The following is a 25017-nucleotide window of genomic DNA, read 5'->3' on the forward strand; positions in this document are numbered from 1 at the left end:
CCCAACTACACATTCAGAGCCTGTTTGATTGAATGCCAAGGCATGTAGCGGCGGTTATAAACAGAAATGATGGTAAAATTCAGTGCTAATTTCATCATCTTTCTCACTTGACATTGGGCTGGATTTTCAGTCAAGTAATCTTTGTACAATGTGTTATCTCCCAAATCAGTTTGCTTGTGATACCTCCAGCCCTTCTTGTTGTTGCACTTTGGATGGCCAGCAGTGTGTCTGGAGTGTGTGTGTGTGTGTGTGTGTGTGTGTGTGTGTGTGTGTGTGTGTGTGTGTAACTGTGTAGTGCTGATGTTTGCTTTTATGATACATTGTCAACTATCTTATATTTGTTCCTGATTATCCTGTTTTGCAATGCAATTTTCGACACTGAAGATGACGATTTTATAGTTGAAATCTAGATCTTCTGTAATGAAATGACAGTTTTTGTGATCGATTGATGTTCTTTTCATTTTCTTTACCAGTAACTCCTTTTTTTTTCCAAGTCCACATTTGCGTTATCTCCCAGTACATGTGAACCATATCTAACTTCAGCAACAAGTAGTAATATGTGAGACAAATTCACTGTCTGTCACTTACCAATTGTAGCTAATTTTCTTGATCGTATTTAACAGGTTGTTTCAGTTTTAAACAGGCAAAGAACAAGAGTGCTGCAAGGGACACGTAGATGATTTTCTTTAACTAAAGTCTTCAAGTCATTTGTAAAATATTGACTTTTAGCTCCCAAGGAAAAGGCTAGGCAGCTATACAGACAGGAAATCACCTGTATACATGTTACAGGGTTAGAGTCTTGCTTTTACCTGAAAATGAATTAACAAAATTTGGAAAAATATTTCAGCTCTGTCCAACAGTCCTATTGGGTCCTGCATCGTCTTACTGAGGTAAATCATGACACATGCATGTTCTAATCAATGTAATTACCACAGAAAATTTCAGCCTGTAATTTTCATATTTTCAAAATTGATCATCTGTACATGCATATTGCACAAACTGGATAATTTGCACCTGGTAATTGGGAGCTTGTTGTAGTCATAAAAGTCATTCAAACTTAAGAGGTCAGTACAAAAAATAGCAGATATTATTACAAACTTATGACAGAGAAGTCTAACAGTTCGATTATTGCTGACTGACTTCTATGTGTTTCACCGCCCATTAGGTGATGTGCAACACCATTGTAGAATGCCGTCTTCTAGATCTCTTTCCTTTTTATTCGCCTTTACTCTTCCCTTTTGTGTTGTCCTTAGACACTTTTTTTCTGTTCTGCTGTCATCTTAATCAGTTGGCATTGGCAGATCAGCCACACTGTTTTACTTATGTTTCACCTCCCTGCAAATTATTCATTTTAAGGCGAGTTGGAACGCCCTATCCTAACAATGTTAAATTTAGTATCTTGGCTACCCTGTATTTAGGAGTCATTGACATGAAACTTTTACAGGACATTAAACTGTATGTTCTGAGTCTAAAGAATTACAATAATTGCATTTCAGCCATTGATTTTGGAAATACAATTTTTTAATTACACAGTTAAAATTTTGTGTGCTTTTTTGTACGTTATCATAAATAATTTTAATTATACATAACATTATGTTCTTTTAGTTCAGTAGACTCAGGATATGTATGTAACTACTCCATGAAAATCTGAATACTCTACTCAAGGTGGTTTCTGAGATTTAGGGAAAAATGCAACAGAAAATGTAAATTTTCGGGAATAGCTTCTAAAGTTTCAAAAGACTGTAACTCAATATATGCTTAATTTTTTAATTTTAGTCTCTCAGAAGCACCCTGCACCGTACTGTATATTATCCTCTTGATCTTTTTGCAAGTTTTTTCTTCTTTTTCGACTCCTTAGTGGCCAACTGTGCTGCACAATCTGTTTTATCAATGCGAACCTTGTCCATGCATTCAAGTTCTCTGATGCAGTTTGCTCCAGGATTAATTCCCATACGCTGTAGCATTTTCACCCTACCAATGTTGCCATCATTAAAAGCAATAACAGCTTCACTGACCCCCAGTTTAGTGTCTTCATTCCAACAAAAACATTTTTATAGACGAGTCCATATAAGATTACTGGGCGACTCATTGAGATTTTGAGTCTGAACATGCAGATACTTCTTCAATAATTCAGGAATTATCAGCTCTCAGAAAATAGGTATTTTGAACCCATGACTGCTGCTGGGATGGAATGTTTATGGCTGTATGAACTGTCTGAGTACTGGGCATTGCGGTAATTGGACCATGGATCAGGTCCAGGAGGGTAAAAGTGGTGTACTGGTTTTTCATCAATTGACAGTTTGTGGAAGAAGGTAGTCCATACTGCCTGCTTCATATTCAACAAATCCTCAGCATTATTTCTAATGTCCATCTATCAATCATTTTGTCTGTCAGCCTGCCTCTTATGGTTTTACCATCAGAAAGTTTCCTGTCCATCAGACTTCGTTTCAACTTCTTCAACATGGTGCCCATTAGTTTCTGGACAACACCAACACATTCCAGTTTCGTGATAATCTTCTCAACATAAGGCTGAGCGGCAACTACACTGTTATATGCTTTTGAGTCTCACCTAAGAACTTAGTGTAACAAACTCCCCTTTCATTCACAGATCGACTAAAAATTTCAGTAACTACAGAGGCCTCTGTAACACCACTTGTTCCTACAAAATTTCTGTCACAGATATGCCCTTCTTCATCCCCTGAGTTACACTTATAACAGTGTTTGGTTAAAATCTGGAACTCTATTACCTTTCCAGTATCCACACCGGTCACTGTAGCAACAGAATTCTTAAAACTATAGCGTCACTTCTGCCAAGTACCATCAAAAGCTATTGGTATGTCAGTCATACCATCATTTATTTCAACAGCTTCGTTTGCAGCACCCTTCATTGACTCACATGAAACAGATTCCGCAGCAGCTCCAATAAATCCTGCAAACTGGTAGATTTTACAAGGTGGGCGTGGCGTATTCATCATGGCACACAATCTTTCTGCTGCAGTGTGTTCTTTGCCAGTAGCTCGCAATCCTCGCAACCCATAAAACCACCTAACATTTGCTTCAAAATATCTATCTTAGACTTATAATAATTCCAAAATGAATGCATATATTTACAACTGGCACAATTAATGATAAGTTTCCTGGCTAGTCCATTTGATACCTCACTGGCTTCATGTAAAGTAACTGGCCCTACACATATTTTACAACACACACATCACCTAACACCCTTTTAGGTTGTGTAAACCTATCAGAATAGAGCCTTACCTACTATTTACATAACTTTCGTTTTGAGAAAACTGTGTCTCACAACGTTTTATTTTAATCTTCAAAAAGCTAATACTCACGAGTTTGCCTGTATTTCATTGTCTGGAATTTCACACACTACATGTTGAACACAGTGTTTCCCTTTATTCGAACTCTATTACCAGGAAACTCATGTTTCTAAAAAATACATCGTTTTGGTGTCATACTTTACTTTTTGAGAGATTTATCAATCTATTCGTCACTTTTCCTCAGAAAAGCGTTATCACTTCGACATACAACATGTGTTTATACTATGAAACGATGCAATACTGTTTTTGACAGTGCTACCAGTACAAACACGTAATTTAATCTTTATAACACAGAAATCCACAGCCTTCTAAATAAAAAAATTACCAATCTTACTAGATCTTGAAGTAATGCCCATAAAAATGTTATCATTTTCAATTAGTGTGTATTATATTTAAAATATAAAATAAAATATTTCCTATGTGAGTTTATAAGTGATATATATATATATATATATATATATATATATATATATATATATATATATATATAAAATCCGAAAATGTGGAATTTTTTTAATGTTCTAACTCCCCTTAACTTCCTTTAAAATGTTATCCTTTTCTCAAACAGTGCACAATTGAGATTTCAATTTTGTATTATACTCAACACTGAATATGAGTACCTTAGAGAAACAGTACATTGAAAAGGATAAATTGCTATGCACTGTATACAGGAGACACTGAGTCGCATATAGCCACAATGAAAAGACTGCTATACATCTTAGCTTTTGACCAAAAGACCTTCTTCTGACGTAGAAAACACTTGCACATTGGCACAAGCACAACTTGCACATAGACGACCACTAACCCATGTCAGTTATGTGTTCCTTTTTTATAGGAACCATTTCTGGAAGTAAACAAGACATTTAGTTACTACAAGTTTTCTGTGTAAAGTCGGTATCTTGATTTTAAATGCATATTTTTGTTACAGGTGTCCTGAAGATGAAAATAAATAAAATAAGAGGAGGAGCATTTGAAGTGAAATACACAACTTGTTATAATTTAAGAGAGCCCCCAGAGTAAGCATACAACAAAAGTCATTGATAGTTATAGTGACAATATTATTTTCCTACATTGCATTTTTTGTGTGTAAGAACTGGTACCAAATTATTATTTCGTTTTCTCTTACAGGATACCTGTAGTGTCACATAGTCAACTTCATCCCCTTCAGTTTACTGACATAAATCTAAATTCCACTGTCATCACAGATCAAAAAGCTCAGCTATCTGTAGTGTTTCACAGTAGTAAAAAGTTTGTGTTATGTGCTATTAATATTCATAAACTATTGATGTTTTAATGCTTTTTAAAAATATCAGTTCTGAAATAACAATATGCCAGATGTCAGACTCATCAGGTACCTTTAAGCTGCAGCCATACTGCATGCTTTATTGACATAAATGTTTTTTATAATTCACTAGTGAAACTGAATTTAGCAGATACTTTCTTTTGGAAGTGAAAGACATCATAAATCTTATCAGATGTTCCTTTTTCAAAAGATTTAAATTAATTCGAGTCTTCATAAAAATGAGTGTAACAACACACATTTGGTTAAAAATTATAACAGTATCCATAACACTATTCTATTGGCAACAGCCACACACTCTGTCACAACTGTAAATTTTACAATTTTTACATGTTTAGGTAGCCAAAACGGTGCTATATTCAAAGATGTCTTATTATCCTGTTACTTTTTCGTGCTATAAGCATATTTAGGCTCTATGGCCATTATCGAGCTCTTTCCATAGTAAACTGTCAACACTGTCACTGTCTGGGACCTGCTGCTGCTGTGTATCATGGATGTAGTGCAGACAAACAGACACGTACATCGCCTTTCCAGTTCCACACAAGAACCGCATGTAATGGATATCAACTTCACAACTGATGAACAAAAATTACGTCATAAGGGCGTTTAATATGATTTACAACCAAAACTGAACATGAAAAAAAGATGTAACACTGTTGACTTAGCTATCAACTGAAGCTGTAAAAAAAAAATTAAACAGTATTAACGAATAATGCTCAGCAACGAATTCCACAGCAGTGACATTACACATGTAAAATTTTGTCTGTGCTACATCTACAAAATGCAGCAGTAGAAGGTGCAAGAACCCACCACTCGTACTGAACCTTGCATGAAATCATACATCTTCAGTTATGCTATAGTTATTCATTTATTTATCAGTATCAACGTTTCCTGGAATTGAAAATTACTGAAAGCTAGTATTTATGACCTATGGACTCCTCCTAATATCTGAGTAGCAAAAGGCGATTTCTGTTAGCAAATATTTCGTAATAATTATTACTTGATTTGCACTACAATAAATATACTTTCCCTATGTATCTCTTTGCTGATGTCGTGAGCAATTTCTACATTACATTAACACTTGTTCCATAGGCCATGAATATGACGTTTTCAAATGATGAGAGTCCATTTCCACATAATAATTTTTTCAAAGACATTATTTACAGTTTCCTCAGCTCATTCTTGTTTGTTGGGTATGATTATTGTACTCGTATCATCAGCAAAAACAACTAGCTTTGCATCTTCATGAATATAGAGTGGCAAACCATTAATATATATTAAGAACAATAAGGGACCCAAGACTGAACCCCATGCAACACCATTCTTGACACCTCCCCGGTTAGAGGTCTCTGCTGATTTTTGCAGACTATCTGTACTGTTAATTTCAACCTTCTGCATTTTTCTAGTTAAATATGAATTAAAACATTTGTGCACTATCCCACTCAGTTGCCCTGGTTCCCTCTTAATAATATTCCAAATTGTTTTAATTTTATTATCAGAAGTGCTTATCTCAGACATAATGTACACACTTCTGAACTTTTAAGTAACTTTTCTTAATACAGTTCAGTAGTTTTTATAATGTTTCACTGTTTCTGGATTATTACTCCTTCTAGCTGTAAGATACACTTCCTTTTTCTTTTTAGTAGACATTTTTATCCCTTTAGTAATCCATTGATTTTTTGACAGTTTCTTATAATTATATTTCACTGTTTACTTAGGGTTACTATTTTCAGATATATTCACAAAAGTATCATGAAATAGGTTAAAATTTAAAGTAGCCTCAGGTTCCCTGTACACCTCAGCCCAATCCAACTGTTGCAAGCTTTCCCTGAAATTTGCAATTCTTAAATCGTTAATTGAACACACTATTTTGGAGGAACGTATTGAATTACTCTTTGAGTTATGTCATATACTGTAACTAGCTGTGCATGACGATCAGACAGACCATTCTTAATGGAAAATTTGTCTTGGTCTTAAAAACATTATCTATCAGTGTGCTGCTTTCCTGTATCACCCAAGTAGGAAAATCAATGACTGATGTCAAAGTGAAAGAACCAAGTAATATTTCAAGGTCAAGCTTTCTAATGGACTTTTTTAGTAAATCTGCATTGATATCACCACAAACTATAATTTGCTTCTCTCTGTCTGACAGATAGCACAATAAAAAATCCAAGTTTTTCAAAAATAGCTGAATATTTCCCAATGGGGAATTATATAGGTACCATTATTTAGTTTAAGCTCACACATACATGCTTCTATATGTTGTTCCTCACAAAATTTTTTAGTTTCTAAATTTTTCACACTATGATAAATCTTAACATTGGCATCTCATCCCATTGGCTCTGAAAGTGCCAGATGGCCAACCACTTCTCCTAACCAGCATGGGAACCTACTACTCACTCCTTACTCTATACATACTGCAGCTCTAATACATTTACTTCACACATGTGAAATAGCAAAACTGCAAATAAAATAAAATGCTCTCTTATCCGATAACAGGGTACCTTACAAAGGTATCAGACAGTTACTGCATTAACAATGTGCTATGAAAATAGCCTGCTAATGAGCATGGAACCAAAATAAATTTGTAGCATGAAAAAATAACATTGTAATAAAAAGACTTTAAATGTAGCAGCGTTTTGGCTCATTATGGGTTTCTGAAAATATTACTGGGATGCCAGAAACTGTATGCTTTAACTTTCTGTAAATGTTTTATTGTTTTTATTATTTTCAGTGTAATCATTTGTTGAGTTATTAATACTTTCATGTTGATATGCAGTGAGAGTTAAATGTATTATGAATTAATTTGCAATAAACCTATATAAGACAGCAACAATATTATTAATTTCGCCTCCCGCAGAATAATATCACATGAAACATAAATGAGTGAAATGATCTAAACTACGTTAATGTACTGACTCCTCTATCCCCAAAGTTGGCAATTAATCTTATGGCAACTGTCACAAAACCTAAATATTTTAACAGATCTGGTAGCAAATGTTTTTTTTTTTTCAATTTAAGTTTAATCTACATACACAGCTAAGAACTTACAATTTTATTACTTCTTGGTATACTAGGTTAATATGAGGTGGAATGTTTTTGACTGTACAATACTGGCTCTGGACATACAGCAGTTTTTAAAGTTCAATGCTCACCCATTTGTGCAAAACTGTTCAGTAAGTTTCAGCAAAACGCCATTTACTATTTCCTCTCTTGATGTGTCTTTGCTCAGCTCAACAACAACGATTTTATCATCTGCAGACAGGACTAATTTTACCTCCTGATTCAAATAAAGTGGCAGATCATTAATGTAAAGCAAAAACAGCAGTGGGCCAATGATCGAACCTTCTGGGAGCCCATTGTAATTTCTCCTCAAGATGATGGCATGGCATCCCTCTTCATGTTTTTTGCACAGCCAAGGACAACTTTCTGCATTCTGTTTTTTAAATAAGACCTAAACCAGGCACATGTGAATTATGTATTCCATAAAAACTTAACTTCACTAATAGAATATCGTGACTGATACAATCAAATGCCATTGATAAGTCCCAGAAGATACCAGTTGGTGATGCCTTTCATTTAAGATTTTATTGTGTGTCCAGTGAATATATAATTAGATGACTCAGTAGAATAACTGTAATGAAATAATAGAGAGGGCGGCAGCTTCATGTTATACTGGCAGAGCAGTGCAGTAGGCGGTGGTGTCTTTGGGCAGAGTCTGTTGATCAAATTATAGGCAGGTTTAACTGGTACATTTGTCGATTATATATAAACATCAGTAAGTGGAATTCCACACAGTTGACTTCCATAAGCAGCTCTATGTGAATGTAGAGATGGTGGCACAGATAGGCTGCAACAACTCCAGGAAAAAATGCTATATTTATGTACTGCATTCTGCCCCATAGTAATGTTGTTACATTTTAAGGAAAACATTTTTACCAATGTAAAATAGAAGTGAATACAATGGTGACTGATGTTAAAGTGGTAAAAACTCGTTACAGTCAAAGCAGAAGTAATGTAAACCACTTTGTGTAGCTTGATATTGATGTTTACACAAATGCTGCTCATATTGTATCAAAGAAGTACATTATGTATAAATGTATCTAGAAATACTGCACATCCAGTTCTAAAACAAACATAAGATCCAAATAGATATAGATTTAAAGTACATTATTTCCAGTTTAATAAATAATGGAACAAAATGCTATTAAAGCTAATTAGTGAGCATAATGATAGCTAGTTGCTGAGCTAAGCAAGTGCTTATATGAGATAAGATGTCCTCCCATCCAAACTAATATAGGGGTGCAGGCCATTATGGTACTAATTAATGTTATAAATAGAAAACTATTAGATAAACTACTTAAATGCATAAAAATTCAATTCTGGAAGCTCACAGAACACATAATCATAAATAGTATTTCAGGTGAATAGCTGTGTATATTAAAATTCAGTAAAAGCAGTCTTGGTTGCAACATATGTTTATTTTGATTGGCATCCAGTTTTGGTGTATAATTTAGACCATCGTCAGGCTGTAAGCACTCTGATGTTGGCTGTTGGCAGTGGACAGAGAAAGATCCATAATAACACAGATGTGAACTGATTTTTAGATGTTTGTGCTTTACATGTGACATTCATGCCATATCCATTCGTCTTCAGTGCTCGCCTTTTTTGGTCAACTGCCACAGATCTTAAAATGGTTCCCAAAAATGGGAAGCTCTCATGGTTACCTGCCCATTGTGTAGTGTCCCATATAGAGATGCTTGATGGTGAAAAGTCTCAACACCTTTCAACAAATCCATATGTGTAACCTCTTACATGGATGGAACATCCTCATGTGTGAGGACTTCATAAGCACACCATGGGTACCTGAAATCAGATAGGAAGCGAAATTTGACCTATCAGTCGCACCACTCTGCTCCAGAGCGACATTCCTGCCAAATATAACCTCTAATCATCTGCCAGTCTCTCCCACAGTCTGCACATTCAGTCTTGTATACACCAGATCCCTGGCAGGCAAGATTAAGCCCAGATTATCTGTGGCTGAAAATACCATGTTTTTATTGTATTTTTTTAACTGGAACAATTCAGCCACCAATTTTTCCATAACAGGCTAGACAAATTTATTGTGAGCACTATCATCAGCCCTAGAAACACTTAACTTTACTTCTCTTAACTGTGTTATTGTAGATGTTACTGATGTAATTGTGTGGGTAATTGTTGTCTTTCTCAATATATTTTATTATGTTCAACTCGGATTTTTATTCTGTATTAGAAAGTGGGGCTCTAATTAACAACTTAAATCTAGAATGGAAAAAGACCTACTTATGTTGGCTTGGGTGGTTTGAGGTGTAGTTGATAATTTTATCAGTACATCTGTTTTTTTTTTTTACTATAGCTAGCAAAGGTATGGTTATCATGGTTACCACCACAAATACTGGTGGTTAAGTCTAGAAAATTATGGATCTGTTTGAATTCATTTCACAAGTAAACCCAATTTTCATATGTAAGTCATAAACCTGTTGACAATCATTTTGGTGTCATTGTCATCACTTTTCACAAGGAGCGATGTATCATTTTCATACATAAGGTAAAATATAAGTCTGTTTGCCGCTTCTGGACTATCTTGAAACAATTTGTTTTCCAATAAATTGATAAAAATACCTTCTATGAAACCTGATAGTAGGCTACCTATACTTAAACCATCTTCTTGTAAGAATAGTTCTCCTTTGAATTTAAAGTAGTTGTAATCTAAATTAGTGTAAGCACCTCAAGAAATTCTCTTACTTCATCATTAGACTGTATATTTTGCATTAGAAAGTGTTATTTAATAATCTTTGTAGTTTCATTTATCGAAATATTAGTGTATAAATTGGTAACGTCTAACGAGATAAATTTCGTGTCGTTAGGCACTGTCACATCTTATTTTTTTGTGTCAACTCTCAGCCATTTTCCATTGAATATTGTTGGCGGAATAAAAAGTGCTTTTTATAAAAATCAAAGCATTTACTAGATACCTTATGAAAGGGTCCACCTCTACTCTTCACTATTGGGCAAATTGCATATGTTCCTGATAGACCTTTGCCTGAGCTGTAAGTATGTGAGTGCATGGCTTCGTTGCCTGTAGGTGATAATTTCCTTTTGGCGAGAAAAATTTTGTTGCAGTTCTTCAGTTTTCCAGTAATTCTTTGTGTTTCTACAGTTACATCTTTATTTATGTCAGTAATGTTATTCCCATTGAACAGCTCTTTTTATTTATATATTCAGTTTCATCTATTACGGGTCCTTTGGTTAGGAGCCGAGTGGATGGTGTCAACCAAAGGCTTCGTCGACTCTGTGACGGTCTTGGCTGCAGGTTTATAGACCTGCGTTATCATGCGGCTATGTGTAGGACACCTCTTGACAGGCCAGGTGTGCACTACACAAAGGAAGCAGGTTCTCGGGTAGCAGAGTACTTGTGGAGTGCACATGAGGGGCTTTTAGGCTAGGCAGTAGTTTCAGGTTCTCTGATGAACATTCGCTAATCGATATGCAACAGGGGAAGCGTTCAGAATAAAAACATTTCGACTGACATAATTTTATCAGTAAACTGTCGAAGAATTTGTAACACATTTGCCGAATTTACTGTCCTCCAGGAAAATTCTCGCCCTCAAATTGGGACCGAGAGCTAGCTGAATCCCGAAGTGGAAAGCTCTGAGATATTTAGCGAGTCGTGGAACGTGTATAGGAAAGACAGATTTGAGACCGTAGGAAAGGGAGTCTTCATTGCAATTGACAAAAACATTGTATCTAATGAGGTCAAAGTTGAATGTCAAATGGCTCTGAGCACTATGGCACTCAACATCTGAGGTCATGAGTCCTCTAGAACTTACAACTACTGAAACCTAACTAACCTAAGGACATCACACACATCCATGCCTGAGGCAGGATTCGAACCTGCGACCGTAATGGCGGGCGGTTCCAGACTAAACCGCCTATAACCGCACGGTCACAACGGCCGTCAAAGTTGAATGTGACATTGAAATTATCTAGTTGCGTATATCAGTTGTAGGTGGAACGAAGTTAACTGTTGGATGTTTTTACCGGCCACTTGATTCTGCTGTGACAGTTATAGTCATTCAAAGAAACTCTAGGGTCAATATCGCGTAAATCCCAGATCTTGCAGTCCTAGTTGGAGACGACTTTAGCCTATCGAGTTATAGACAGGGATGTCTATGGATTCATTGTGGGGCCTACAGACAGTCATGTGAAATACTTTCGAACGCATTTTATGAGAACTGTCTTGCACAGCTGGCTCGGCAGCCCACACACAATAGAAATATCTTAGACCTTGTAGCTACAATTACACCGGACCTTATCGTGTAGAAACGGGGATTAGCAATCACAGTGTCATTACGAGGCGTGTTTTTTTAGGTAAGTACCATTTTGAAATTAAAAATAGACGTCCTAAGATATCTCAATAATTTTATTTTTACATAAAAGCCTGTACCTTAAACTACTTTTCTACATAATTTCCGTCAATATTGAGGCACTTGTCATGACGTTGTACCAGTTTTTCAATACCCTTCTCATAGAAGTCTGCCGCCTGACTTGTTAACCACTGCTTCATCACTGTTTTGACTTCGTCAGCGTCTTGAAGACGCTGACCGTCCAGGTGTTTCTTGAAGTGCAGGAACAGATGGTAGTCACTGGGCGCAACATCGGGGCTGTACGGAGGATGATGTAGACTTTCCCATCGAAAAGATGTGATGAGATATTTGGTCTGATTCGCCATATGCGGACGGGCATTGTCTTGCAGCAAAACGATGCCCTTGCTCAATTTCCATGGACTGTTGCTTTGATTCTGGTGTGACATAGGCCACTCATGTTTCATCGCCCATAACAATTTGGCTTAAGAAATCATCACTGTCGTTATGGCACCACTCAAGGAAAGTCAATGCACTGTCTAAACGATTTATTTTGTGTACATCCGTCAACATTTTCGGTACCCAACGTGCGCACAATTTTCGGTAATTCAAGTGCTCTGTCACAATGCCATACAGAACACTACGAGAAACATTGGGAAAGTCATCCCGCAAGGAGGAAATCGTTAAGCGCCTGTTTTCTCTCACCTTATTGTCCACTTCCTGCACCAAACTTTCATTAACGACCCAAGGATGCCCGCTCCGTTGTTCATCATGCACATTTGTGCGGCCATCTTTAAATGCTCTCGCCCACTTTCTTACCATTCCATCACTCATTATGTTTTCTCCGTAAACTGCACAGATCTCACTATGAATATCGATCGCATATAGCCCTTTAGCACTAAGAAATCTTATAACAGCCCGTACTTCACAGTAGGGGGGAATCGCGATTATCGGAGGCATTTTAAACACTCAGTACACAACGCAAACAAGGAAGAATCAAACTGTAATGGCGTCAGTGCGTGGATTTCATACTTAAATAATTCAGTGAAGGATGCAGAGACTCTTAGCACTGAAACCTTAGAGTATAGGTTAAACAAATTGACGCAAATCCAAGCGGAATTTGAATCGCCCTAGTGCCAACTCGAAATGGAGGATGATTTAACTGATCAAAGTGTTGGCAGGACGGATTTTGAGAAGTCATGTAAAATCGTTGAACGTACAATGGGACGTTTAATGAAGAGGCACGCTCAAGAGTCTGAGCCTGCTCATTCGAATCCGTCAGGCAGCGTTAGCAGTCTGAAATTACCCTCCATCAATTTGCCAATCTCTGAAGGGGATTACCTCCAATGGCCTTCCTACAGAGATACGTTCTCAAGTCTAATAATGAATTATGACTCGCTTGACAATGTTCAGAAATTTCATTACTTAAATTCGACTTCGCGAGGTGAAGCAAGGGACCTTTTAAAACATATACTGGTCATGTCAGAAAATTCGTCAATAGCTTGGGGACTTATCACACAAAGGTACAATAATCCTAAGATAGTCGCAGCCAAACATGCTAAGGCTTTGTCAAACTTACCAACCATCAGGCACGGTACGTCATCCGATTGTCGACAGTTGATCAACTTTGTATGTAGCCATTTGAAAGCTTTAGAAGCTCTCAAACCCGATGTGCCACTTCATGAGGTTATCCTTTCGGAACAAATCTTGACTGGTATGAATCCCAAAGATCGTCAGGAGTGGGAAGTAAACATGTCTGGGTAGACGTTCACCACATTGAAGCAGCTCGTAGATTTCTTAGAGACAAAATGTCAAGCCTTATAATTGATCATATTTAGGGACACTACACCTAAGGAGTTCAGGAGTGATCTGAGCAGTGCTAATCAAGTGAAACATGTAAGTAGAGCTCATCTAGCCAATGCTGATACTGAAGTTAAAGTGGTTCAAATGGCTCTGAGTACCATGGGACTTAACAAATGGTTCAAATGGCTCTGAGCACTATGGGACTTAACATCTGTGGTCATCAGTCCCCTAGAACTTAGAACTACGTAAACCTAACGAACCTAAGGACATCACACACATCCATGCCCGAGGCAGGATTCGAACCTGCGACCGTAGCGGTCACGCAGTTCCAGACTGAAGCGCCTTTAACCGCACGGCCACACCGGCCGGCGGGACTAAACATCTGTGGTCATCAGTCCCCTGATACCGAAGTGACTTGTAATTATTGTAATAAGCATCACACACTCAGTGACTGCAAACGATTTATTGAATTAAGAGTCAGTGAGAGAGGCGATCACGTAACTATGATTAAGGTTTTGTTCCCTGTGCTGCATTAGTGGTCATTATGCGCGCAATTGCAAGCTTCCCGTTTGCAAGTTCTGCAAGGGAAGGCACAATGTCCTGCTCCACCAAGCCGCTGATCCTAAACACGGTAAAAACGGTGAAGCTACAATTAAGTATGTAGCCCACCAAACTATAAATGCAAACACAAACACCCACTGCAATGCGTTGTTGGCAACGGCTATCGTCATCAAGGCAGGCAGCACTCTTGCAGGGTTTTGCTCGACAGTGCAAGTCTGCTATCATTCATATTAAGTGTTTGGCAGATAATTTGAAACTAAAGCGTAACAAACAGTCATTTCCCGTAAATGGCATAAACAATGCCTTTGCAGCTTCAGTGTCACATACTTGTAATGTTGAATTGTCATCTAGGTTTAGTGATTTTCATGTTAAAACTAATTGTGTCGTTGTAGATAATGTTACTAACAACCTACCAGCGAGCTATATAAACAAAGTTGCCTGGAATATTCAGTGTCAGCTTCGATTTGCTGATCCGGAATTCAACAGACCTGCCCCCACAGACTTAATGCTTGAAGCAGAAGTCTTCTTTGACGTGTTATCTAGTGAAAGGTTGGTGCAGCCAAATCATCCATCACTCTTTGAGACAAAGTTTGGTTGGATTTTGTCTAGATGAATACCGGCTACTCCACGCAACATGCCTTCTTCCACTATGACACCTTGCTTTGTGAGAGATGATGATCTAGATACCAAATTGCAAAGGTTTTGGGAATTAGAAGGCATTGAGTAAACAGGACAAGTTGTGTGAGGCTCACTTCCAGTGCCACACAACACGTAATGAAGAAGGGAGATCTGTAGTACTACTGCTAGTGAAACCTGACTGCAAACCCTGCCTCGGGCATGGGTGTGTGTGATGTCCTTAGGTTAGTTAGGTTGAAGTAGTTCTAAGTTCTAGGGAACTGATGACCACAGCAGTTGAGTCCCATAGTGCTCAGAGCCATTTTAAATCTGACTGCAAACCATTGGGTGAATCACGACAGCAGGCCTCTCGTAGGTTGGAGCATCTAAAGAGGCGATTGAGCGGCAGCCGAATTTGAAAGGGGAATATTCTGTGTTCATGAGTGAATATGCTGAACTAGGACATATGGAGATTTGTAACTCTCCAGATGTGGTTGGTTCAATGTTCTATCTTCCACATCACACTGTTTTCAAAGAATGCAGCTCCACTACAAGTTTGAAAGTAGTGTTTGATGGCTCTGCCGCCACTTCCACGGGAGTTTCTATCAACGACATGTTGATGGTTGGTCCCACCGTCCAGCCAGACTTACTTTCCATTGTTTTAAGGTTTCGCTCCTTCAATGTGGCCTTGTCAGCTGACATAGCCAAAATGTACATACAGGTGTCGGGGGGTCTGATACGGAAGCTGAAGCTCATCTACTGCAAACTCACTTAACAGAGTTACTCACGTCGTGAGGATTTCCAGTGAGGAAGTGGTGTTCGAACAGTCAATGGGTTATGGAAACCATTCCAGCGCAGGACAGAGAAACGTCCTTGCCCTGCCACCTTGTTGTTGTTGTGGTCTTCAGTAGTGCCACCTTACTGGGGAACAAACAAAAAAAAACCTTGGGTATATACTGGCATCCTGATTCTGATACCTCCCAGTGTGAGGTGCAACTGAAGAGTCATCAGCTGACTAACATTACAAAGCGTAATGTCTTCTCTGTAAAAGCAGCAATCTGCGACCCACTGGGACTGCTAGGCCCAGCAGTAGTGAAATGTAAATTGTATATGCAGCGTTTTTGGCAATCAAACCTTGACTGGGATGAAGCTCTTGCATCAAGTTTGATTGAGGAATGGAATGATATTGCTGAGCAGTGGCCCTCTTAAATGACATTGTAATTAGTCGTAAGATTATTCCTAGTCCACATTCTGTCAAATTAGAAATTCATGAATTCTGTGATGCCTCACAGTTGGCATATGGTGCATGTATATACACAAGGTGTGTGTTCGCCAATGAAGATGTGTAATTCTCTTTGGTAACAGCATAATCCAGGACTGCTCCCATAAAACAGCAGACACTGCTACGACTGGAATTATGTGGTTGTCAACCTCTAGCATGATTCATTCAGAGGGTAGCTAGTGCGTTGGGTATCATCAATGCTTGTGACATCCATTTGCGGACAGACTCGACGACTGTCCTCTGTTGGTTGTACCGTGATCCTGGTCACTGGAAAACCTTTGTGGCCAACAGAGTCGCTAGATACAAGAACTGACTTCAGTTGCTAACTGGAGTCACATAAGGTCTGAGGACGACACTGCTGACCACTTGTCATGTGGCATATATCTAAGTGCTTTAAGCTTGCTTGCCCAATGGTGGTCTGGTCCGTCATGGCTACCTAGTATTGACCTTGACTACACAGCTTTCATGCCCCAGAAATCAGAAGAACTGCCAAATAGGAGGTGTACGCAAGTAACCTTGGCGTCAGTGATTGCACTTGATGATGAACTTTTTTGCAGGTATTTCTCATTTAAAAGGACATTTAGGATATTAGCTTATGTTCTGAGATTTGTCAGTAATGCTAGGCGTTTGCTAGTTAACAGAACCCCTCGAGAATGCCAAAGGGCTATTAATAAGGCCTTTGGCATTGCGCAACTCGGTGCTTATGGTGACGAAATCTCTCTGTTGAAGGCCACCTCACCTCTGCCACACAACAACAAACTGAACAACCTACATCACATAATTGGTGCCGTCGGCATAGTGAGAGTGGGAGGGAGACTGATGAATGCCAACATACCTTATGACGAGCGCCACCCAATCATTGTACCGCCTAAGCATCACCTAGCTAGGCTTAACATAAACTACGAGCATGAGCATCTGTCACATGGTGGATCACAACTCGTATTGACTATGTTACGTAAGAGATTTTGGATCCCAAGTGGATGAAACATCGTCAACGGAATCATCAGAAATGCCTAAGGTGTCTTAGATTTAAGGCCAAGAGAGCACTTCAGTTATTGAGTCAGCTACCTGCTGCTAGAATCAATCAGTCACGCACCTTCCAACATTGTTGATTGGATTATGCAGGTCCCATAACTGTGAAGCATGGTGGCTGACGAAGTAAGGTCACCACCAAGGCTTGTATTGCATTATTTGTCTGTATGGCAACCGAGGCCATCTACTGAGAAGTAGTAAGTGATTTGGAAAGCAACTCGTTCATAGCGGCTTTGAGAAGGTTCATTTCCAGGCGAGGCAAGCCCTCTCACCTATACAGCGACAATGGCACTACATTTGTGCGAGTGCACAATGAGCTCAAACGGTTTTTCTCCAATAAAAGCACTATTGAGGATGTGGTGAATTTCTCGACGTCAGAAGGGATTAGTTGGGAGTTCATTCCACCTTCCGCTTCTCACTTTGGCGGACTGTAGGAGGCAGGAGTCAAATCAATGAAGTCGCACTTGAAACATGTCATTGGCAATGCGTCCTTAACGTTTGAAGAAATAACCACCGTACTGAGCCAGATAGAAGCATGCTTGAACTCAGTGCCATTATGTTCTCTCTCTGAAAATCCTGATTCTCCTGCTGCATTCACTCCTTTTCACTTCCTAATTGATCAACCTCTTTGTATTTGCCATGAACCTTCCGTCCTGAAAATACCTGCCAACCGGTTGCTCTGGTGGCAACTCACACAGCAATTGTACCAATCATTCTGGAGGAGGTGGTCAACAGAATACACACACAACCTGCAACAGGACACTAAATGGACTTCGGAGACAGCCTGGCAACCACAGATCGGCAACCATGTGTTAATCAAGGAAGACAACTTGAGACCCCTGATGTGAAAGCTGGGTGTCATCATCGAGCTATTTCCTGGTCCTGACAAGTGTGTACATGTGGTGTTAGTGAAGGTGGTGAAGGGGTAAGTTTAAAAGGCCCATAGCCAAGTTGTGTCCCTGCCCCAAACAGTGATTTTTTCATTGTGTCAATCTGTGTATGCATGTGTTTCTCATTATGTTTAGATTTAAACTTTGGTGTCCTGATTGAACTTGGTCCAGGCATGTCTATAGCTATTTAATTCATTGTTTGATCATGTGCCATTTCTTGTATGTTTTGCTTGAATTTTGTATGTCAGTGCTTGTGATTTGCAAAATGTGTATCCTCATTTTGAGTGGTCTTAAAAATTAGTAATGGAAGGGAAAGGTGCTTTGTGAACATAACGTCCATTTCAGTAACTGCCTTGAAAGTTTTGTAGTAGAAAAATTTTACATAGTGTGATTTGACATTAGTATAAACTTTATACTTTTCATAACACAATACCACATTTTATAAATCAGAAGAATGAATAGGGAAAAACCAGAATCATATATATGAGAGAGAAGTGTGAAATTACTTGGATAAAGGTTTGAAGAACAAGTAAAGTCATGTCACTATATAGTTACTTGTACATTTTTATTTTTCGTGAAATACATTAAGCTTCCTCCTTCTTTCGTTTCCTCCTTTTTTGGCAGCATACTACCATTTTGATCTCTATCATTGTTTTGAAGAAGAGACAAGAATGCATAAAGTTTGTCATGCACACCTTGATTCCTGAACAAAAACAATGTTCAGGCATCTGCAGCAGAAGTATTGAAATGAAAGTTGTGGACAATTCTTTTCTGGAAAGAAATCATCACAGGTGTTGAGACTTGTTGTTATCAATACAAACCTACCACAAACAATAATGTGCAGGATGGATCTCTTATGGTTTGCCAAGATCAAAGAAGTTGCGACTGTGATGCTTGAATTGAACAGCATCCCAAAGAAAGACTTTTCTGGCAGTTTCACATGGTTGTATGAAAGTTCTAAGTTTTTTACTAGAACACCATCATCTTAACTTGTCTGTACTTATTGTTAATCCAGTCTTGAAACTTTTTGGACTGACGGGTTATGCCAATTGTGGGTGGTATGTGTGTCAGGATGTGAGCAAACAACAGCATCTCTCCAGCACTTAGGTACTGTCATTAGAGTGTTGGAATAGAATCATAGTTACTACCAGGATTACAGGTGAGATTCATACACAGATTATTCTACAGAATTAAAATTACTGATTAGTATGTTCATTAGTAACAAAGGAATGAAAAATTCATCAGTATTCGGCATTAAATTGGTCGATATTAATTCTTAGTGTATACATTTATTATCAGAATTACTCCCTCATCAATCATTTCATAGAAAAGGCAGTTCTTCACAAAATTAATGAGCAATAGCTCTTTCATTGACTTATTGAGAGAGCTATAGAAGTCCTAAGTGCATCATATGTACATCTGTCTTACTAGACGGCTAACCCATTCACGATACAAGCTACCATTATCCTGCAGGTTCCAGGGACAACAAAAATGTGATCTTTTGTATTTCATGTAATTACTGACCGGATTTAAAATGCTGTCATAATCCACTCTTTAAGAGATATAATCTTACATTAAAATTTAACACAGTAAGACAAGTATTACAGTTGGTAACTATTTTTGTCTTGAGGTTATGTAACTAATGGTGCTCTAATACCCAGGTTTTACTTCATAGAGTATTTGAGAATGAGAGAATATGAGGACGTCCAATAAGGATTACACATAATTTCAAAACTTTCCTTAACTTCATGATTTAACTTATTAACACATTTGTAAACTAATCAGGTGTTTGAAGCTGTTTCACACATGGGAATACGATTCTTTAAAGAATTGGGGGATTTACTGGTATGGCCACTAATTGAAGAAGCCTTAAGCAAGACTAATCCCACAAATGCCAATTAACTGCAAATATATACTAAATATGAAAGCAAGTTGTAGCCAAATCATCAACAATGACCTCAATAAATGCCATAAAATGTTGTTGCTTAGCGAAATTGTATAATAAGGTCATCTAAATGAATCCATGATAATAAGGGATTTCTTTTTCATAACACTCCACTGACGCATCAGTCACTATCTTAATTGCAGTTAACTTTTTGTCTGTCAGAACTGGTTTATACCTTACTTTAATATGGTACTCTATAATATACAGTAACATCATCATTAATAATTATAGAGTAATTATTAATTACTCCAGTTAATCACTATTATTCATTATACCACATTCTTGCAATCATTATTAAGTTAACATTTTAAGCAATGTAACTACTCACTATCACCAAAATCAACACATCCACAGATATTACGTTAAACTCCACCTTCTCACTAATCGTACCTTTAATTAATCTCACAAATTAATTGCACTTCTCTGTAAATAAAATTCATATGACTTAATGAATACACTCCACTGCATTTCACAGAAATTAACCCCCACTACCAACTTCATTATATTTCTCACAATACTTCTCATAATCATCATCATTTCTTGGCTGGAGTTGAGGGGCAGTCACAAGGCGAATGCCGGGGCACAAACAGGGGCTAGGCAACGAATAAGGACGCGGCTCCCATTCACTTATCACTTGCTGCATCCACAATCCACACCTGCTGCCACCACCACCCCTCGTCATAGCAGCAAGCGACATTACATGACAGTGAGGAGGTCTGGGGAGGAGTGTTGTGTCCTCGCCAATGGACGCAACCGGAGCTGGACGGCTGAGACAGTTTTCGATTGGCGCCACGAAAGCCGCTTTTGAAGTTCACCACCAACCACAAGCGAGGCCCAATCGACAACCTCCGTGTTGTCGCCAGTGAGACAGGACTTCCGTGTCGTGACAAGCGGCGGCAACAGGTGGCAAGGGTGTTCATACTCGGCGTCGACATACGACAATTCTAGTACAGAGCTACAGGGTTGCAGTTTAAAGCTACAGTTCGTAGTGGAGGTCAGCCTGCGAGACCTTGTCTACAAGTGGGGTCACCTATAGTCTTCGCATAGCTACAAGTGTTTACAGCAATGGCTGACGAAGTGGCGGCCTGGATGTTCATAGTCTTGTTGACATTGTATCCAGTAAAGCATGCCTTCTTGACAGGCCACTGCTTAGTTGTATCTATCCGCAAGTAGATCCAACGAGTTGCTGTACAACTTTAATTAAGTATTATAGCGCAATAAAATGTACATTTATGTGTCACTAATTTGTTTGCACTGTCACAGTTCCTCTGTCCACCTCAGAGCACCTAAACCTAATATGACGTGTGCAAGCTGTTCTACCCAGACGACTCATACACTTCAAAATGTTCCTTGTAGAAGTCTGAAATTTTAGGACTTACGTAAAACGCTATGAGTAAATGGAAGAAGCTAAATCTGAGACTAGGAGGATAGCTATAAAACAGCCTCACAAGAACTAAGATCATCCATCATATTCGCTGTAATGGAAGTTAGTTTGTGAAAAAAATGTACAAGATCGAAATGCGTCCTAACAGCTCAAATTAGCCATTAAGGAGCAGACATTTACAACCAATTATTCTCAAAATTTTCCTGTTGGCTTGCAAACTGAACCATTGACTTCCAGAAGAAAAGAGGTGCATCGAATAAGGGCTACTGTTTAATAACTAAACTGCGCGATGACTATGATGTAATAACCGAGCGAGTTGGCGAAGTGGGTAGCACACTGGACTCGCATTCGGGAGGACGACGGTTCAATCCCGAGTCCGCCCATCCTGATTTAGGTTTTTCGTAATTTCCCTAAATCTCTCCAGGCAAATGCCGGGACAGTTCCTTTGAAAGGGCACGGCCGACTTCCTTCTCCATCCTTCCGCAATCCGATGAGACCAATAACCTTGCTGTCTTGTCTCCTCCCCCAAAAACAACAACTGTGATGTAACTGAATTCTGTACTGAATCTTGTAACGACACTCCATTTCACCGTATTTGCGAAAGCACAGGAATATTTACCAGATACAAGTTACTGCATTTCGCTTTGTGCGTGATTCATACATTCACAAAGCAGGTAAAGTATAAATAAATGAGCTAAAGAAGATGAAATCTGGTCTAAGACATTAAAACATTGAGAATGATAGATGCAAACACTCATCCATGGAGAAACAAATTACATGAAGACTTTAAAGTCATATAACACAGTTATGGAGAGAGTAAAATGAGAACTACAGCGATAGAAACTTCATATTTAATAGAAGCGCAACTGAAAATATTATGGTGCTGAAATGAAAGACACATACATATATGCCATATTAGCGACTGAATTCAACACTTATCACGAACCTATTGCTTCAGAAACTGAACCCATTGCTTCAGAAACTGAATTCTGTACTGACTCTTGTAACGACTCTCCATTTCACCGTATTTGAGAAAGCACAGGAATATTTACCACACACATGTTACTGCATTTCGCTTTGTGCGTGATTCATACTTTCATAAAGCAGGTAAAGTCTAAATAAATGAGCTAAAGAAGATGAAACCTGGTCTAAGACATTAAGACATCAGTATCTTTGAAAATGGTTGATGCAAACACTCATCCATGGAGAAACAAATTACTTGAAGACTTTAAAGCCATATAACAAAGTTATGGAGAGGGTAAAATGAGAACTACAGCGATAGAAACTTCATATTTAATAGAACCACAACTGTAAAATATTATGGTGCTGAACTGAAAGAAACATACGTATATGCAATAGTGGTGACTAAATTCAACACTTCTCATGAACCTATTGCTTCAGAAAATATTTTTTATCTCCAGTTAGGTACCACAATGCTTCAAGTATTGACGCTAATGCTTGTTTCTTATACTGCCTGAAGGGGATCGGTAACTGTTTTAAAGCATTTGTCAGTTTCTGAAGAAATGGAACACCTAAAACAGCAAGAATAACGATTTTTTAAATATTCTACAAGTTGAAGCAGCATCGCAAGGCTCTCGTTCACTTTATGGCACCACAATGTACCTTCAGTACTAGTTTTTGTTTCTGAGGACCTAAGCCACCGTAGTTGCCTGCTATAAGCCTCTACAATGAGTTTTATGGTCTCAACGTACACAAGATATATAAAATCTTAATTTCTTATACACAGAAGAAAGTCCGGTAAAAATATTATCAAGTAGAAATCTGCAGAAAAGCGTTATTCACGGCTGTGTTGAGAAAGATATATGAACTTTAACGTTAATATGTTACATGCAATGCATGAAGCAAGACGAGCATCTAGCTCGAGAAATAATTTTGCACTTGAGATAAATTTCTGATAAACCACATTAATGTCCTTTGATGATAATTTGTAAATTTTAAAAATAATGATAAGGAATAAATCTTTCAGAACAGAGCTTGTGAAACGAGGAGATTATCCAAAAATTCAGCTTCCTTCAGATTTGTATCATTTTCGTGATGAATACAAGTCGTAAGCAGCAAAAACGTTTCCTGTCTACTCAGCTGTCCATCTTACTTGTTTTAGATTGTTCTGCAGATCGTCTAAAGTTTTGAGATGCTATATTAACATTTCCTAGTGGTTTAAAATGATGACTGAAGTCGATGACATTAGGATCCAAGATTGTTTTGCCTTGCATTGGTACAACGCATGTAATTTCTATCGTATGTCTAAGGTTGACAAATAACTATTGCGATTCTTTTCTTGAACGTTTTTGTGTTTTGTGGTTAATTACTTTTTTCCTTAACGAAATTATACTTTTTTACATTGAACAAAATCTTGTCCTTTTATGATAAAAGTTTTGCAACGTCAGTCATGGGAAAAGTTTATGGAACAAACATACCTCTTCCTATCTTTTATACCTTCTCCAGTTGAAGCTATACGCCTTGTTATCTTTTAGCTTAGAGTTTCTCTCTTCACTGCAACTGTTTCGTTGATATTTCACATTTATTAAAACAGTCATTTGAGATTTTTATGACAAAATTACATAACTGTTCATTGAAAATCCTATTTCTATTTCAACTTTTCAAAAGAATCATACTGGATGTATAAATTCATCTGTACCTGCATGGAATTAATATGAGGTATTGTAACAACTATGCTGTACTCTTACCATTAATATCATTTTATTTATCGTTTTTCGTTGCATTTATTGAAAGAAGACGCTTCATATTGTGTACGCATACTGTTCATCACCATTTACTGGAATATTTGCTACAACAGGAAATTACCTTGTATGAAACATCTGTTCTGTACTAGCCTCACATTGTGAGTCAACTGAATCACCGAAAATAATTTGGTTTCTTTGAGTTCCCTTTAATTTTTTTACTTCGTTACTTTACGAGGCACGACAGCAGTGTTTTGAAGAAATAATACTTCCTTCATATCCTTTAAGGTTTTCAATAACTCAGTTCTTGTTATTGCTTTTCTTTTTAACTCCTGTGCTTATCATACCATGTTCTTACTTTTACTTTCAATTTACTCCACACACCCATTTCATTAATCGTGTTTTACTGCAGACTTTCTATCCAGAGCTAAATTTACCTTGGATTTATTATTTATTTATTATGCCTGAAAACCATTGCACCATTATACAAGAAAATGAGTGCTATTCGGCACTATGTTACGATTTTGAAAGTCTTGTTTCGTCTGAAGTCCTATGTTGATGCCTGATTTCAATCACCTTTGTGATATCAATTTCCATTACATTTTAAACATCATGAAAACATTCTTAATCCTTAATCAGAACATTAATATTCTGCAACTTTTTTCTGTTAGTATGTAGGTTGTTTGATTAACTATTTTCATACAATGTGGTTCTATGCTGTTTCTTCAGTCCTAAGAAACGTGACAGTTGAACAGACAGAGTACATTGTTC

General features: G+C 37.9%; 1 protein-coding gene and 1 long non-coding RNA gene across 2 annotated transcripts in view; both read left to right on the forward strand.

Annotated features, from left to right (window-relative positions):
• The window catches only part of LOC126471132 (uncharacterized), a 143807-nt gene extending 139461 nt beyond the window's left edge, over nt 1-4346 (forward strand). The window contains exon 5 of the mRNA XM_050099223.1: nt 4258-4346. Coding sequence (XP_049955180.1) covers nt 4258-4282 — 25 coding nt within the window. The 3' untranslated portion in view covers nt 4283-4346. The remainder of the gene's footprint in view (nt 1-4257) is intronic.
• Nucleotides 4347-4463: 117 nt separating this feature from the next.
• LOC126471134 (uncharacterized) overlaps nt 4464-25017 on the forward strand; it is a 230204-nt gene continuing 209650 nt past the window's right edge. Inside the window, exon 1 of the long non-coding RNA XR_007586294.1 lies at nt 4464-6390. This is a non-coding gene — a long non-coding RNA (uncharacterized LOC126471134). The remainder of the gene's footprint in view (nt 6391-25017) is intronic.

This window comes from Schistocerca serialis, chromosome 3 (genome assembly GCF_023864345.2).
Source record: "Schistocerca serialis cubense isolate TAMUIC-IGC-003099 chromosome 3, iqSchSeri2.2, whole genome shotgun sequence".
Classification (NCBI taxonomy): domain Eukaryota; kingdom Metazoa; phylum Arthropoda; class Insecta; order Orthoptera; family Acrididae; genus Schistocerca; species Schistocerca serialis.